General features: G+C 27.0%; 1 protein-coding gene and 1 long non-coding RNA gene across 12 annotated transcripts in view; one reads left to right on the top strand and one right to left on the bottom strand.

The window, feature by feature from the left end:
- The window catches only part of LOC108001828 (carboxyl-terminal PDZ ligand of neuronal nitric oxide synthase protein-like), a 31,172-nt gene extending 25,255 nt beyond the window's left edge, over nucleotides 1-5,917 (top strand). For 6 of the 10 annotated variants that reach the window (XM_062071072.1, XM_017063054.3, XM_062071078.1 and 3 more), the window contains 6 exons: nucleotides 1,126-1,330; nucleotides 1,576-1,700; nucleotides 1,804-1,989; nucleotides 2,658-2,840; nucleotides 4,141-4,413; nucleotides 4,501-5,917. In XM_062071072.1, the coding sequence (XP_061927056.1) occupies nucleotides 1,126-1,330; nucleotides 1,576-1,700; nucleotides 1,804-1,989; nucleotides 2,658-2,840; nucleotides 4,141-4,413; nucleotides 4,501-4,974 (1,446 nt within the window). In that variant the 3' untranslated portion in view covers nucleotides 4,975-5,917. Of the gene's footprint in view, nucleotides 1-301; nucleotides 683-1,125; nucleotides 1,331-1,575; nucleotides 1,701-1,803; nucleotides 1,990-2,657; nucleotides 2,841-4,140; nucleotides 4,414-4,500 lie in introns of all 10 variants that reach the window. The other 4 variants (XM_017063055.3, XM_062071099.1, XM_017063057.3 and 1 more) reach the window with 2 other exon arrangements.
- Nucleotides 5,918-7,051: 1,134 nt separating this feature from the next.
- Nucleotides 7,052-13,544, bottom strand: LOC133665648 (uncharacterized). 2 transcript variants are annotated; one of them, XR_009828779.1, is made up of 4 exons: nucleotides 13,465-13,544; nucleotides 12,317-12,418; nucleotides 7,380-7,673; nucleotides 7,052-7,292 (listed from the first exon to the last, which is right to left on the bottom strand). It is a non-coding gene; the product is annotated as an uncharacterized LOC133665648 (long non-coding RNA). The 2 variants fall into 2 exon arrangements; XR_009828778.1 differs by having other exon boundaries at nucleotides 7,521-7,673.
- Between the last annotated feature and the right edge of the window lie 4,237 nt (nucleotides 13,545-17,781).

Genomic DNA, 17,781 nt, shown 5'->3' with positions numbered 1-17,781 from the left:
TTAAATATCGAATTGAATAGAATCTTCAGATGTATTTTATAAAATTTTATTTATAATAATTATCGTGGAAAGTATCATTTCGCATCGTGATACATATAACATGATATCCAAACCCTTAAGGTATATTTAAATAATAAATTCAAATTATAAATTATAAAGTTAGGAATTTTTTACATATTCTAAATATTAAATGTTCATCAATCATCAATCAAAATAATATTTACAATAATAAATTATAAATTAAATATAACATAAATAAGAGTGCAAAAAGAAATTGTATTGTACATACCATGCAACGCAGGACAAAAGAATGAACTCTTCACGGACATCGTAACTTTTATCACGATATACATTTAATATATCTCCTGTTAAAAAAAATAAATCTACAGGGAGTAAATACGTGTCGACCATGTTAAAAAATTCGACGAAGCAAACGAACTCTGACGCACCAGTGTCGCCTAGTTCCGGTCCAGCCAATCCTTCCGGCGTGGAGACCACACCGAAGCCCAGGAAGAAATTATCGTTCAAGGAGCCTGAAATATTCAATTATCTAAAGTTGAAGAAACCTTTTCGAAAAATAAAACTGCCTCCCCTTCAACTAACACACTCGATATCGGCCGTCGATTTTAGCTTCGATGAGAACCCTTTCGAAGAGGAGAACGATGACCTCGAGGAGCTCGAGGTAAAGGTGTACGCTTACGAATAACGCTGTTTATAGGGTAAAGTTGTCTCCTGTACCTGGAAAAAAAAAATAAAGAAGAATCGCTTCGGGGACGATGAATAATCGCGGTGGAATAAATTATAGGATATCCTAACCGTTATTTACGGGTCTTTTAGTTTCTTTTCCTCCTTTTTCTCGCTTCTTTCTTCCATCGATTTTTTCTTATTGTTTTTATTCGGATAAAAAGAATTTGAAAAGCTCTGCGTTGGAATATAAATGAGGATTCACGATTCGAATTAATTAGAAATTTGTATGTATTCGAAATTTAATTTTAAAATTGAAAGCTTGAAATTTGATGTCAGTTAAGTACTTACAAACACTATCACCCTAATTTTTGCATGTGCCACTTTTAAATATTAGTTGTACTTACTTGTACGTTCAATGAAAAAGTTGGATTTCGTTAGAGTCAAGCGATGAGGGTGGTCAGAACAGTAGGACAAGCTTTCGAGGTGTGCCATAAATTAAGTTTAAACAACGCCACGGAGGAGCGGGATCGGGGAGAGAAGGAAAGAGAGAGGGAGCATGGTGAGAATCACCGTGACGTTTACGAAGATCAAGATGAAATACCCAATGTACAATCACAACCATCGCCGTCTTCTGTCCATAAAGGTAAGATTAATATCTTAATTTCTTTTGAATTATCATAAGCGATTCATTTCAAAAGAATTTTTTTATTTCTCTTCATTAATCTGCCCATTAACCACTCTTAATATGTTCAATATTTTTTTAAATAATAATATTATAAATTATAAAATTAAAAGATTTTTCCAAATTTTTTTCTTTTTAATTATTTTAATTATAACAGTGTGAACGAATCAAAATCAATACACTGTATATGTATGTAATATTTTTAGATATATCACTCTTAGGGGATACAGAAGATTCGGCACCAGAACAGACAACTGTTCCATGTCTTCTGCGGTCGCATGAAGTTCCAGCAACTACAGCGTCTACCTCGCCCATTAGACAATCGCCATCGGTATAATCATTATAGATTATTGAAAATATACTATTTTATTTTAACATTTCCTTTTAATAATATATTGAACATTTATAAATGTTTAATTAATCTTATAATGTAGGGCACGGTGACCTCCGATTGCGGAGGATTATTGGTTGGCGGCGAATTAACTGCTCTAAAACACGAGATTCAACTGTTACGGGAACGATTAGAGCAACAAAGCCAACAAACCAGAGCCGCTGTTGCCCATGCGCGACTTCTTCAGGATCAGCTTGCTGCTGAAACTGCAGCTCGCGTCGAAGCTCAAGTAAGTGAAATATGTTAATATAATATAATAGGATACTATTGCATATACTTCTAATATTTTAATCAAACATTGAGGTTACACATGAAATTTTAATTGATTTGATTTCTAGCTTTATCATAATTAATGCTGATTCTATTATGAAAATTTACTAAATTAATCCACAAATTAAAGATCTTATATTATTATACATATAAATAAAATATGTTGTTATTAATTGTATATATAAAATTATGTATTCAATTTCTTTTTGGATTATATTATCATGTAATAATATATCATGATATTATTATTATGTATTGATATGTTGATCGTTGAAGGATAATTGAATATTTTTAGAAGAATCAGAATGAATTAGACAGATAGATATTTGTAAATATTCATTTGCTTGCATAATAATGATAAAACTTGATCTGTAATTGATGATGAATATTAACACATATTTAAATAGATACTATATTAACAAATATTACACAAATTTGACAAGAATAAACTTGAGTAAATACCACAAGATATATTTTATAATATACTACTGCTAGATATCAAATTTTACTTAAATTCTAGATATATATTGCAATAATATTTCATTGTTAATAGATAAATTAAAAGAAACATTGAAAACCGAATGATATTAAATGTATATCATGTTTTATTTTCCGTTTTTTCTACAGGCTAGAACGCATCAATTATTGATGCAAAATAAAGAGCTTCTAGAGCATATAAGTGCGTTGGTCGGCCATCTTCGAGAACAAGAACGAATCTCGAGCGGCCACGTAACCTCACAATCTCAGTTACCAGGCTCGGCGGCAATACAACAGACTACTACTGTTCCTGATCTGTCGAATCTCGGCCAGGTAACACTCTACCGAATACCATGAATGTTGACATGACTGTTCAACCAACCAGCAAACGAACGTTGCATTTCAATTAACGTTTAGCATTATATTTTGTATTTTTTTTTGTTTTTCTTTCTTTCTTTTTTTTATACTGTAACATTTTTTGTACTGACGCATTTTTTTAAAATGAACTTCTTAATAAAACAATTTACGCATATATTTCTGTTTTGCACCTTGTCATCAAAGAATAAGATGTAAGATGTAAAGTTTGAATCAAGAGATACACATTCCTTAATATCTTAGATTATTCAAATATAAGATATGAATGCATTTTTTTTTAATGTTTTGGATATGTTAAAGCTGCGATTGTTCTTTTTTTTGTCTACAGTTTATAGTTTCATTATGTTCTATCATTCTAGTTTTTGAATAAGACCTAAATGTATGCTCAAAAGTATTTGCTTATTTAAATTAAATATCCTAATACTTTTTTTTTTGCATGAATGATTCATAATTATATTTTTTTGAAATATTGTTTTGCGTTTAATGTGATTAAGATACATAAATAATATTCATTTATTTAATTGCGAATTTGAAATCAAAATGGATCTGTTATTTGTTATTTGTATAAAAAAAATTTCACTTTTAAATAATACAAATATAAATTGCTAAAATTGTAATTCAACAAAATTTATCATTAAAGTATGCCATATTTATAAATGGTAATATCTAGAATCAAAATTAATTGCTCAAATTTACTATTTGTATTTTATGGGAGACAAATATTAGGTTTATAATCGACTTAAAGAATATTTCATAAGCAACTTTTTAATCCTTTTAAGGAAACTGTATGAGCAATTAGACTTTGAAACACGTGAAAACAATATTGCTTATGAACGAACGCGGTTCGTTCTGTATTGCTCGACTGGAAGATAGCAATTTAATGCTGACATTAAAGCTAAATCGCTAATCCAATAATTATGCTAAGCGTCGGTGTGATGATGTTATGTAACAGGTCTTCGCACGGGATTTTGGACTTTGTGCTACCAACAAATGCTAGGTAATATTATTAATTTTTGAATCTTTAGAAAGTATGCATCAAAATTTAAAAAAAGAAAAATATAATTTCAGGTAATAAAAAACTTTTTTCTTAATATTTGAAATTAAAAATATTTATTTTATTAAATTAATGAAAAATTTAAATATTAAGAAATTAATGAAATTTTTCAATATTTTTCAAAATCAATCAATGTAATTTTAATCATCTTCACTTTTACATACTTTTTAGAATAACATTCTAATATTGTTATTTCTCAAATAGTACCAACGAACAGGAGGACAAAATTCACCATGGGAATTGGATCCACCATCCCCATATTGCTCTTATCCGACAGACTCTTTGTCTTACCCTGGAAACCTGAGCACAATTGGAATACAAGGGAACAGCAATACAGATCAGTTACAGTTTCAAGCACAACTTCTAGAAAGATTACACAACATAAGTCCATATCAACCTCAAAGATCACCTTATAATACACCATCTCCTTACACGATGGGTCCTAGTCTTCTTGTCCCTCCTAATAATATACCAACTGTAAGTGAATTTTAATAAATGAATATCAAAATCACTAGAATTGTTTAATAGAATATATATAATTCATACAATTTTTTTTATTTATAGAATTCAGCTCAATTGTCTCCAAACTCCATATCATTAAGAGTTTCTCAATCAAACAGTTTTTCCTCATCGCCCATAATGACGCACAAGTTAGATAATTATGTAGGAAACACAGAAAATACGGAATTTAAATCAACATTTATAAAACCTATACCTTGTACAAATGAAAGGAATGTCAATCATGAGACAGTGGGTAAACAGGATCGAAATAACTTACATGAGGAAGTACCACCAATTGTGCTAGATCCTCCACCTCAGGGTAAACGTTCAGAAACAACACCAAAACATGTGGCAACTAAAGAAAACTCGAACGGTCAAATATCAAGTAAGAATGTACAAAAACAAAAAAACTTAGCAACCATTCTGAGAACAACTGGTCCACCACCGTCTCGTACAACTAGTGCTCGTTTACCTTCAAGAAATGATCTTATGTCCGAAGTACAGAGAACTACCTGGGCAAGACATACGACTAAATGATGAAGAATTTTTTCAAAATAGTTTTTGTTACTGTTCACTAAATATATCATTTTTTTTTTAGTAGAATGTTCTAATAGAAAAAATATATATTTTCTTTTTAATTTTTTTGAAGTATAAATTAATTTGGATGTGTAAAATTTGAAATTGATTGATTGGAAATTGTATAATAAATTACTTATACATTTTGTACCATTTATATTATGCTCTTCTTAAAGTTGTAATTATTATAATTATTTCTAATTTTAAATATTAATTTTAAATACAAAAAAGTATTTAAAATTTCTCATATAAAAGTTCTACTATTCTTGTAAATGGAATAGAAAATGAAAATTTACTTTTTGATGTAATAAAGAAATCCAAAAGATTATTCATAATTTCGAATTGATAAAGAAAATATATTAATAAATTGAATGTTAAAATTAAATAAAAAATTTAAAAAGAAAAATATAAATTTAGTTTTATTTTTTACATTAAAGGACTGGCCAAAGAACTTATAAAGAAAAAAAAATTTACTTAACGAACAAATAAATTTGTGAACGTGTAACAAATGAATGTACATAAAATATTATACATAAGTTTTAATTCCAAATCATTTTATACTGTACTATAAAAAGTAAAATGATGTAGATTTGGACTGTGTTTAAAATTTGTTAAATTAAATTAAATTTAACAAATTTTTCAAAAAATAAATTTTTTTTGTATCATATAATTTCAATATTATATAATTAAATTTACACAAAAAAAATTATGAATATGAAAAGAAAAAGACAATATACATATTAAATTCAAAGAAATATAAATATAAATTTCTTTTATGTGTAAGTAGAGAGCTTTAATATGTCGAAATTATTTAATTAAATTAAATGGTGTAACGGCGAAAACATTAATGTCATTAATTGAGTAATGAATGATTAACGAATAAAATATTCTGTGAAAAATAAAAGCATTGAATTAATTTTCACATTTAATGTAGTATTACTTAATTATTTTTATAAGAAATCATATATTTTGTATTGTACTCATACTAACAATTCAGACAGATTCTGAAATATCAATTGCCCAAAAATTAGAATTTATTTTATTATGTTCTCCTATTTTATTATAATATATATATATATTATAATAATTAATAGATGACAATATAATATATATATACTATATTATTATCTATTAATTATTATAATTATCAATTAAAACAAAAAATTCCTATTATTACACAAATTATATAATTATAGATGCTTATTCTGAATAAGTTAATTGATTATATATCAATTTTTAAAAATCAAATGAAAATGTTTCTATTACCTTAATAAATATTAATAACTGTATAAAAAAATAATCGTTGTAATCGCGAGCGCAGCCAATTAGCTCATATTATTTACTATAAAATTTACAATTATATCATAAATACGATTAAGAATTTTATAGAAAATAATAATGATTTTCCAGGTCTCACCGCGTGGAGGTTGCTGCGAATTGGAGACCCACCCTATCCACGATTCCATCCATCCTCCTTACGTAACAATTTAATTAAAAAACAAAGACAAATCTTCCTTTTCATGTAGATTTGCAAAACGCATCATCTTTAGTCGTTGTGCAAAACAAACAGCAAAAGGAATTCGAAGGAAAACCGACGCGAAAGCTAAACCTGAAAGTAAAAATTAAAATATACTTCGATCATATTTAACTCTATATGAGATACAGATACTTTACAGATAAGAACGTGTCAATATTTTAAACATTCATTATCACAGAAATATAAAATATTAAAAATTATGATACTGAACATTCAAAACATATAGAATTAAAAAAATATTAAATGTATTCCATACAGAATTATATTCATTTTATTCATCATGATCATTTTTAATATTAACTACTACTACTATTACTACTACTACTACTACTACTACAATTATACATGCCATGCAAATATATATATATTCTACTTTAAGCAATATTTCTACAGCAGCAATTCTACAAACCATTTACTTATATAACTAAACTTATACATACAAATATTTCATAAATCTTAAAATAAAACTAAACTTAAAAATATTTTAATTATGAATGTGACACAATATGATCCTTAAAGAATAATAATTCAAAATAGTTTCATTTTATTTAACTCCAATCTACTATTCTTTACAATCCCTACCTACATTTATTTTTAATCCCTACCTAATATAAATCTAAAAGTACATATAAACATTTAAACATTTAGGGAATTTATTTTTATTCAGAAAAATCTTAATAAAATCGAGAGGATTACATAAAATACAAATATTTTTTATTGATCAGAATGATGATGTTAGTTTCTGAAACAAATAAGACAATAAAAGTTAATAAAAAATTTATAAAATATAATTGCTTTCCACATGTAATTGATTTATATGATTTCCTACCTATATAAAATCTAAATGTATATTTCTCTACTCATATCAAAGGTATTACCTATATATCTATATATTGACTATATACTAATCTAAAATCGAAGGGCCCTTCTTATAGAAAAATGTTAATAATCGAAGCAAAAGAAAAGATACCATATGAAATATTCATTTTCGTTGATTGATTTCACACTCCCTGGAACAAATTAAAGTATCAATAATTAGTAATGTTTTATAAGATATATAATTGTTTATTAATTGATGATAGATCACAAATCACAATTTCTTGAAATATATAATAGCTGTTTTCTGAAACAAACATTTTTAAAGGATTAGTACAATAATTAAAAAGAAAATTAAAATATTATGGAACTATAAAAAAATAATTTTATAATGAACATTCACCATTATTTTTATTAAAAAAATTTAATAAAAAGAAATTAAATTCATTTCTTTCAAAGATATGGAAAGGATATATATCATAGTAATATTTTCTATAACAAACGCAGTCTATGATAGGGGACGCTGTAAAAGAAAAAAAAAATTTAGTAGTCAGAAGGACTACTGCTATAAAAATATTTTCCACTCGATATAAACCCGACAACAAACCGTGAGTGGAATGTTCATTTTATATCGCAACACTAATATAATAATATCTCTTGCAAAATAAAAAATCGCGATGAATGCTTTATTAATTTGCAATAATAATTTATAATCGACCAAAAAAAAAAAAGAAAGAAAAAATGAAGAAATTTCCAAATTATTTAACGCAACACTAAAAAATACTTTATGCACTCGAATTCAAATACGCAAGACTAATAACGAAAAATTCAATGCAGCCTCTCCTTGACTGCCTAATTAATCACCCTTGTATGTAGTGTTTTCAACTACCTTAGGTGATTTAAGAACTGGAACTTCCACAATCTTAGTGGAGAAGAATTGGGCATTCAATATTCGCAACACTATTTAACAAACGCGGTTATTTTTCAACGCAACACTATTTTCTAAGATATTCTGAGACAAATTAAAAAAAAGTTATTCATCAAAAGTTACAATTAATTATTTCAAGAATTTAATGACAAATCATATAAATTTTAACTATTTTACAAAAAAAATTAAAACAATTTAAAACAAAAAAATCGCGACATCTTATAATTCGCAACTCTAATCAAACAAAATTCTCACTTCAAAGCAAAACTAATGCAAACGCGATTTTCATTTTAACGCAACTCTAATTCAACCCGTTCTTAATCAATCGCAACACTAATTAAAAATCGCGATGCCCATGATGACTGGATCTGATGGGCCTGCATGCAATCGGCCAGACAATACAAACAATTACTACATATTACTAAAACGAGCACAGTAACAAAATAGTAACAATGACTTCCCATTCTTTGGACCCCAAACAAATCCAAAAAGTGAGAAGCCATTCGTTGCAGCCCCTCTTCGTGACAGTTTGTCGAGGCCTCTTCGGTCTTCCTCCTTCGGGCGCAATGCCCGCTGAAACTTATATCTAGGCTCGAGATTCACTAATCGCAAATAAAAAAAAAAAAAAATAAAAAAAACAGACTACATCACGAAAGCTGAATGCACATGGACGATCAACGATCGCAATGATCATTCTCCGTACATGTGCTTAATCTCGAGCGCAACGTTCGTTTCGAAATTTCGCGACCGCGACCACGGAATTCGAAAAATCGACCAGCGAAACCAGAGACGAATGGTACATTCGTCTCAGCTTCACCCTCGATTTTTCAAATTTTATTTCCTGAAACAGGTTGTCACGCGAAAACGCGCCTACCCGACCAGAGACTGTGACAACCTGCCCGGCCCTACCTACTTAAAATTAACAGTCACACGAGAAGTATACTACCTATCCTGCCTAGTCCTATATTTAAAAAATGGCAAAGCAGGCACACCAACACACTCATTCTACGATTCTCACGCATAATACTCGGGCGCAAAAGCCTACACTAGGGAAAGCGTCCCGGGACGCCTCCGACACCCGAGCTTGGCACACTGCTCGCATACTCTAACTGTACGTACCATTTTCCTGAAATCGACTGACGATGGCTAACGACCATTGCGTTAAATACTTGTATATCTCAATTTAATTATTATCACTAAATGATTATGCTGCTTAAAGGCATTATTAAGTTTAAGTTACTGAAATGATACGAAATTTCATACTATTATCGTAATTTGAAAACAAGAATTACAATATCGTATGTAAAGTATTGTTATAAGATTAATCGTGAATATTTCTAAAATCTCAAATTATACTATTATAGCATGAATTATAGACGAAACGACGCAATTCCACAGCCTAACAACACACACATAATGTGAAAAATACGTCGTGCACGATACGTTAATGCATCGTCAGTCGCTGAGAAATTGTTATAAACTTATAAACTACAGTCATCGTGCCCATCGCCTCCCTCTCACCCAAGTAGCACCTGAGCACGTGAGTGAGATCCTGACAATGGACACGGAAAGGGTTAAATCTGAAAATCCTGAGCTAAAAAAATTTATTAGTGCATCTAACGGACTAATCTTTTATAATTCAAGATCTGTTTTTCCAATTTTGAAAAAATTACTTTACAAATTTAATAAATTTCATATTATTTATTTTAATTTCATATTAAATTTTCATTTATAAAATTCATTTAAATTTCATATTATTATTTTTATTTAGGAATAAAAAAATATTTGTTTATAACGATTAGTAATAAATTTGCATATGGTAATTAATAATAAGAAATGACTTTAACTAGAATAATAATAAAAATAACCTCAGGCGATTTCTTCATCAAAGTACATTTTCAAAACACAGCAATGTTCAAAATTTATTGTTACTTGATTCAGAAATCTACCTGTCACGAAATATCTTCTTGCACGTATATATTTTTGTACGATGGAAATAAAATTCTTTCACGTTTCAAATCAAGTTCATTAGAAAAAATTAAACTATTAAATATTGAAGGATAAGATAAACTAAAAATTTCTTATGACATTAATGTGCATTACTGTTACATACTTTTAATTTAACGAAATCGGAGGACATCCGATTTCTTCACTAAAACGAGATTTAGTTTAATCGAATATTTATTTTTATTAATATTTTTCGTATGTATATGTATAATTGTTATAAATGTTATAATTAAGACAACATTATTTTCATTATATATTATCAAACTAATAATTTATGTCATTCATATCCATACCTATAATATATTATACTATATCAAAATAATCTATTAATACAAAGTTAACTATCAGTATCATTTTATTAAAAACGCGTCGTGCAAGAAGTTCTATCCTGGTCTAATAAATAAAACACAAAAAAGAATTGTTACTATTCACGGGTATAATAAATACCCGCGGTCACTGTGCTCGTGCAAAAATCTACGTATACAACCAATCACTCGTGTCGATTCGGACCTTTCATCCTACGACATGATTGAGTAATCGGAGGAACATAAACGCATGCGACTCACCAACCGATGCGAAGAATCTGCGTTATCACCATCGTGACCCATGGATTGTCACCGTGAAGTCAATCCTCAAATACGAGGATGAGAAAACTATAATGAAACGTGAAAAACCATAATTTAAACATTCCATTCGTTATTTGAAAAAGTTTATTTAAATACAAAGTAAAATATATAAAAATAATTACCTCTTCGCGTGATGGATGATTGCCTTATTCTCTTCCGAAACACTGACTCTATCCTGTACCGAAATCGAATATTTAAAAAAAATAAATAAAAATAAAAAGCTACTAACGCGTCCGTCTAATATACGATCGAACAAGCACTGATTCTAATTTCGCGATTATAAATTTAAGTATTTCCATTAAGTAAATAGATTTAACTAGAACATTATTGTGCTCTAAAATATTAATATACTATTACGAAGCAAACACTGATTCTAAAAATCGCATTGCGCGCGATTACAAATTTGTTGAAAAACTGAAGTCCAAGAGAAAATTTTCACCAAGATTTTCAGATACCTATAACAAAAGATAAATTATCACATATAATTTTTTTTCATAAGAAGAACTGTATTGATGATTACAAAATTTTGAAGAAACCAAAAGGAAAATTCAATTTATAGAATTCGATGCATGGATAAAAATAAAGATTTAGAATTGAAGTAATAAACATAAGTGAAAATCTAGCTATTAGAATTCATTTTTTTTCGATAGAAAAATAAAAATTTTATTTTTTTAAAAACTAAATATTGTTTTTATTTGTCGATTCATAAATCAACGCAAAATACCAATAAACGAAATTGAAGAAAAAAAATATACAAAGATAATTACCTCTTCGCGTGATGGATGATCGCCTATTTCCCTCGAGAAGCACTGACTCTATTCTCTACCGAAAACGATTGTTTAAAAAAAAATAAAAAATTAAAAATAATAAACTACTAACGCGTCCGTCTAATTTATAATCGGCGAACAAACACTGATTCTAATTTCGCGAATATAATAAATAATTATTTAATTAGAGCTATTAGGCTTCTAATAGCTAAAATAATAAAAAACTGTTACGAAACAAACACTGAATCTACCGATCGCATTGCACGCGATCGCAAAAATTCTCTGAAATAAAACTATATTAATAATGGGATGATTTATAAAAAAAAAAAGAAGCGAAATATTTTTTCTATTTTTCTTCTTCTTTCCATCCAACATTTGTTTCAGAAAATATTACCATTTTTTCAATAAATTATGATTATTTCAAATTCAAAAAAAAATAAAAAAAATTCATTTAATAAGAAGATATAATTTTACTATTTTATATAGAATATATTCTTAAATCATTATTTAAACAAAAATATTAATACTCATGGTGATTGTTCATTGAAGAAATATAAATATATTTTCAAGTGATAAAGTATATCATGTAAAAATGATCGAATAAAAGTAAAATTATACATACAATTCAGAAGCAAAAGATCGAACTTCTCTTTGAAAAAGTACGTTGGCGGCCATATTGGAATTTTTCCCGCCTTTGAAGTCGGATCAGTAAGCAGATAATAATCTGTACAAAGAAAAATAAATTTTGTCTAATAAACGTATAAAACTTATTAAATTAATCGACCACATTAAGATAAAACAATAATTAAATATAAAATTCATCTTATATACTCATAATGTACAATAACTTGAACTATAATTGTCAAATAAATCACGAACGGAAAGCGAATGATTTCATCTTAGAAAGATTATCAAATGTGGCAATAAATACGTACTGATTGAATAATAGTTTATAACTATGGAAGAAAATACGTATTACACAGGAAAAAAATTATACATCTCAAAAAAGAATGGCAGTTTTAATCATTATGAATATGGAAAGTACAATGACACGACGTGACACGACGTAATTCCGATTCTCGAATCGCGAATTAGAGTGGGGAGATGTTCGGCAACGAGTCGAAACATGTCGAGTATGGCACGAACGCAAACACCCGAATTTCTTGGAAAAATTATGTTGTGGAAATATGTTATATGTCTCGAGCATAACATTGAACGAAAGGTACGTAAACATTACATATAGGAAACGTAATTTGGAAACGCAATAAGTATCGCTCATATGATTTAATTTGATAGAATAAAATTGACTTTCTATGTATTCTTTTAATGTATGTAATATGGATAAAAAATATGAAAATCTATTTTCAGTAAATCTTTATTGAAACAAATAAAAAATTTAAAAAATCGAAGTTATCTGAAAATCGACGTACCACGTGTATGCCATAAATTATATTTCGAAGTTATTCCGACAACTGAATGACTATGTATTCAAATAAAAATCAAATAAAGATGTAAATATAATAAAAATTGTAAATTGATAAATAAAAAAGATATATTAAGAAGAAGCAATATTTTTATTCAAATCTCGATGCAACGAAGTACGAACTACCAGTAACCTCGATCATAAGATTAACAAAAAATGTACAAAAAAGTTCGAAATGTTAATTAATTATCTCAACTTAATAAATATTAAAAAAAATATAATGGATTATTAAATAAACCGACAATAAATTATAAATTCGATAACAGAATATGAATAGAATTACTTACTGCGTCACCGAAGCCGGTCACAAATACGTCCTATTGCGATGATTTTCCTCAAGAAACTGAGACTGTGCACCACTATTTAGTTAGCAGCTTTCTGATTGGTTGGTGTCGTAAGGCAACTTTACAATCGAAATCGCATGTATCGAGATATTGCGTAATATAATTTAATTATGTTAATTAAAAATATATTAATAATAGATTATTAATATATTTATGTATTATTAATTTTTAATATATTAATTATTTATTTGACATCTGTACATATATTTTTTAAATAATTGATTTAATTAATCACTAACTCATGAATTATCGATTATTTATCGATACAGTTATTTGCCAACCTAACCATTTATTTGTAAAATTTTTTGTAGCATCTTCGTTTTGTATTTGTGTATGTATTAACGTATCATATTATTTTATATTTCTTATTTCTTCATTTATTTAATTATTTATATATTTATTCATTTATTCGTCTAGTGATTTATTAGTTTGTTAGTTTCTTTAGAAATCTCTATTAGTTTTTTCAATTATGTATGGATTAATATATATATTTGTATATTTACTTTTTTACTTATTAGTTATTTATTCATTTTAGTTCTTTATATAACTTTTATTCTAAAACTTTTATATTAAATTAATTTTATTAAATAATTTATAATATATTTTTAATTTGAATTATTAAAATATGTTGTCTAATATTTTATTTTTGATTTAGTAATCAAAATGAATATATATTATTTATAATTATTTAAATATATAATTATTAATAATATTTGGATGAAATTAATTTATATTTGTTATAATTATTTCTTTATTAATTTATTTATTTATATATAAATAATTAAATAAATAATATTTATAAGTAGATATATAGTTAGATTATCTGATGAATGAACAAATAAATAAATTTTGAGAAATTTCAGATAGAGAATTAACTTCTTTAATTTATAAACAAGATAAAGTTAAATAGAATTCTTTAAGTTAAACAGCGTTAACTGATACATGCATATTAATTTATATAAAGAATAACCTAAAATAATTGAAGAAAATTTTAAGATAAGATATAAATTGAATTGTACAATTGTACATAGCTTGACATCGCATTCCAAAGATTATTATTGATAAAATATTATTAAATTACGTAATATAAATATAATATATAATATAAATATAAATATAACATTATTAAATTTAAAATATGTGAAAATTTTTAATGAAATAATTATAAAGTGTGATTTAAAAAAAAAATTGGAAAATGATGTCAATTACCAAATCTCATCACGGGAGACTGTATATCGAAATGGAAAAAAATAAAAACAAGAAATTAAAATAATTAAATATAGAAAATGAATTAATGATAAAAGCTAAAATAATTAATATTTAATGAACTAATATACATTGAATATTTGCAATGATTTTTACAATTTTTATTTTTGAGAGACTTTTAACGAAATTTAACGAAATTTATTGCTCACGTATCAAATTTAGGTTAGGTCATAAATTACATCTATTTCAAAAAATGTGTGATAAAATTAAAGTTTAAATCTCTCTTCATCAAACGATAAGGGATTTATCTTAACTTAATCTAAATCTTAATATTAAATTTTAAATCTCTATGATTATAATCTTGATCTGAAGTTAGATCTAATTTAGACTTTAATGTTGAAATATAAAATTTAAAATTTATGATAAATCTTACAGTCAGCATTTGTATCAAAGATATCAATATTTTACTTAAAACGAAAAAATAAATATTAAATTGTAATAAATTAGTTGAAAAATATTAAGCCATTTCTCATTTGAAACAACATTTTAATATTTTCAGCTATCACCAAAAGAAGAAAGAAAGGATTAACATAAAAAAATTGAATAAAAAAAAATAAAAAAGAATGAAAGATCAAGTCATTACCGTTCTCAAATCACGACTTATTTCAATCAGCTTAAAGAAATCATCGAACAGATGATATTCAACAATCGTAATTAGTCAAGAGTTATAATAGTGATTTAGCAGAAGAAAGCCGTATATCTCAACGATACAGGAAAAAGCAAAGGATACTATCTTCGATCACAAGAGCTGAATTACGAAGATGATATTTGATTATAAGATATAACTCTGATCTAGTACTCAAAGATAATAATCAATCAAAAAAAATGCAAACCTTCGATTGGATACTGGAAATAGAATATCAGTACAATGACTTCTGTCATCATTGCATGATATGCGGTTGATAGTAACATGGAAAAAACGACGAAAAATTAACAACGAATTAAAAAATTAAATAATATAAAAATATGAATTAAGGAAAGAATTAAAAACAATTCGAATAATCACGAAAAAGAAAAGAGAAATTCTAGATGAAACAGGAAAAGAAAACTACAAGACATGAAACTATTAAAACTATACTAAAGGAATAATAAAGAATTAAACTTTTTATTTTTAGCTTTAAGTTAGAGTGTATCTTGATATGAAATGCGTTTACAATAATCTTAATCTAATTAAAATATTTTATTTTAATAATACCTTCAGTTCAGTCTGTCTAATGAAAAATATCAAAATAATTAAAATAATTGGAATTACGCAAATAGAATTTAGATTGAACTGCAGGTATGCGTAGTTCTTCGCTTGCCATCACTTTCCATGAATTATTATTGATAAAATCTATCTGATATTTTTAAATTTAAATTATTTCCAAACGTTTTAATAAAATTTATAATACAGAATTTGGAAAATGAACATTTTGGAAAGTGATGCCAATTACCGGGTCTCACCAACGAGGAGGTGACTACGCATCGAGACCCACCTAAAAAAAAAAAAATTAACAAGCAAAAATCAATTAAATAACCAATAATTATATTATGTTAAAGAAGTTAATATAGAAAAAAACATGACAAACATATTCACATTAAAAATAAAATAAATTAATATGAAAGCTGAAACTTAAGGAAAACATATATAGAAATAAAATGCTGAAATATAAACAAAATTTTAGCATAAAAATTAAATACATATAAATACAATATGTCTTTATAAATTCATACAATTAAATCTAAATTAAAAATTATATCGCTGTCTTCGTTGTCCCTCGTTGTCCATCGTTGTCCATCGTTGTCCAACGTTGTCCAACGTTGTCCATTGTTGTACATTAATGTCCATCGATGAGGCTTAAATCTAACTTAATCTAAATCTTAATACTAAATCTTAAATCTACGATTCTTATTATTCTACTGGCATCATTCGTATCAAAGATACACTTCTAATTAAGTAAAAAGAATTTAAAATTATTATTTATTTAATCGATACTGAAATATCTTCAATTATTACAGATACAAACAAGATACAACATACAAGAAAAGGAAGTGTAAAAAAAAAGAATTAATAAAAAAGAAATATAAAAACCCAAAAAAGAGAAAATAACGAAGAAATGAAGAGAAATTCCAGTTACTGTACGCCTCAACACGACTTATCTCAGTAGACTTACGAGAATCGCTAGACAGATGATACTTGCCAGTCGTGACCAATAGAGGGTTACGACAGCGATCCAGCAAAAGAACGCCTTGTGTCCCAACGATACAGGAAGGAGCAAAGGATACTAGATCCTCGACCACCGGAATCGAATTACGAAGACGGCGATCGACTACTGGATCTAACTCTGATCGAGTACTCGCAGTACCAATCGATCAGAGCGCGGACCCTCGACTGGCCACCGGAAGCAGAGCACTGACCAACGACTCTTGCTACCGTTGCGTGATATGCGATCGAGTAACGTGGAAAATACGATGAAAAACTAATGATGAACTATAAAACATCATAAATTGAGGAACGAATTGAAAAACAATTCGAATAATTATGAAAAAAAAGAGAAGAGAAATTGTAGATGAAGAAGAAAAAGGAAATTACAAGACATCAATATATTAAAACCATAATGAAGGAATAAAAAAGAATTAAACTTTTTATTTTTTACTTTAAGTTATGGAGTGTATCTTGATACGAAATGCGCTTACAATAATGTAATTGATATAATTTATTTTACTAGTAGCTACAATCCAATCTATTTAGTTGATCAGAATAATTAAATGCAATCATGCTTTAGATTGGACTGCAGGTATGCATAGTTCTTGATTTGCCATTGCTTTCCGTAAAAAGAAATTATTATTAAAATATCTTTCTAAATTTAAAGTATTTAGAAAATTCTTTAATAAAATATTATATAAAATAGAAAAATTTTGAAGAGAAAATTTGGAAAGCGATGCCAATTTAATTAACAAGAATCTTTACATTGATCTTTACAAAAGTTATTTTTACAATTCTCGCAATTAATC

The sequence above is a fragment of the Apis cerana genome, linkage group LG1 (assembly GCF_029169275.1).
Source record: "Apis cerana isolate GH-2021 linkage group LG1, AcerK_1.0, whole genome shotgun sequence".
Classification (NCBI taxonomy): Eukaryota; Metazoa; Arthropoda; class Insecta; order Hymenoptera; family Apidae; genus Apis; species Apis cerana.
Note: the sequence above shows the minus strand (reverse complement) of the source record. Positions and strands in the feature narration are given on the sequence as shown.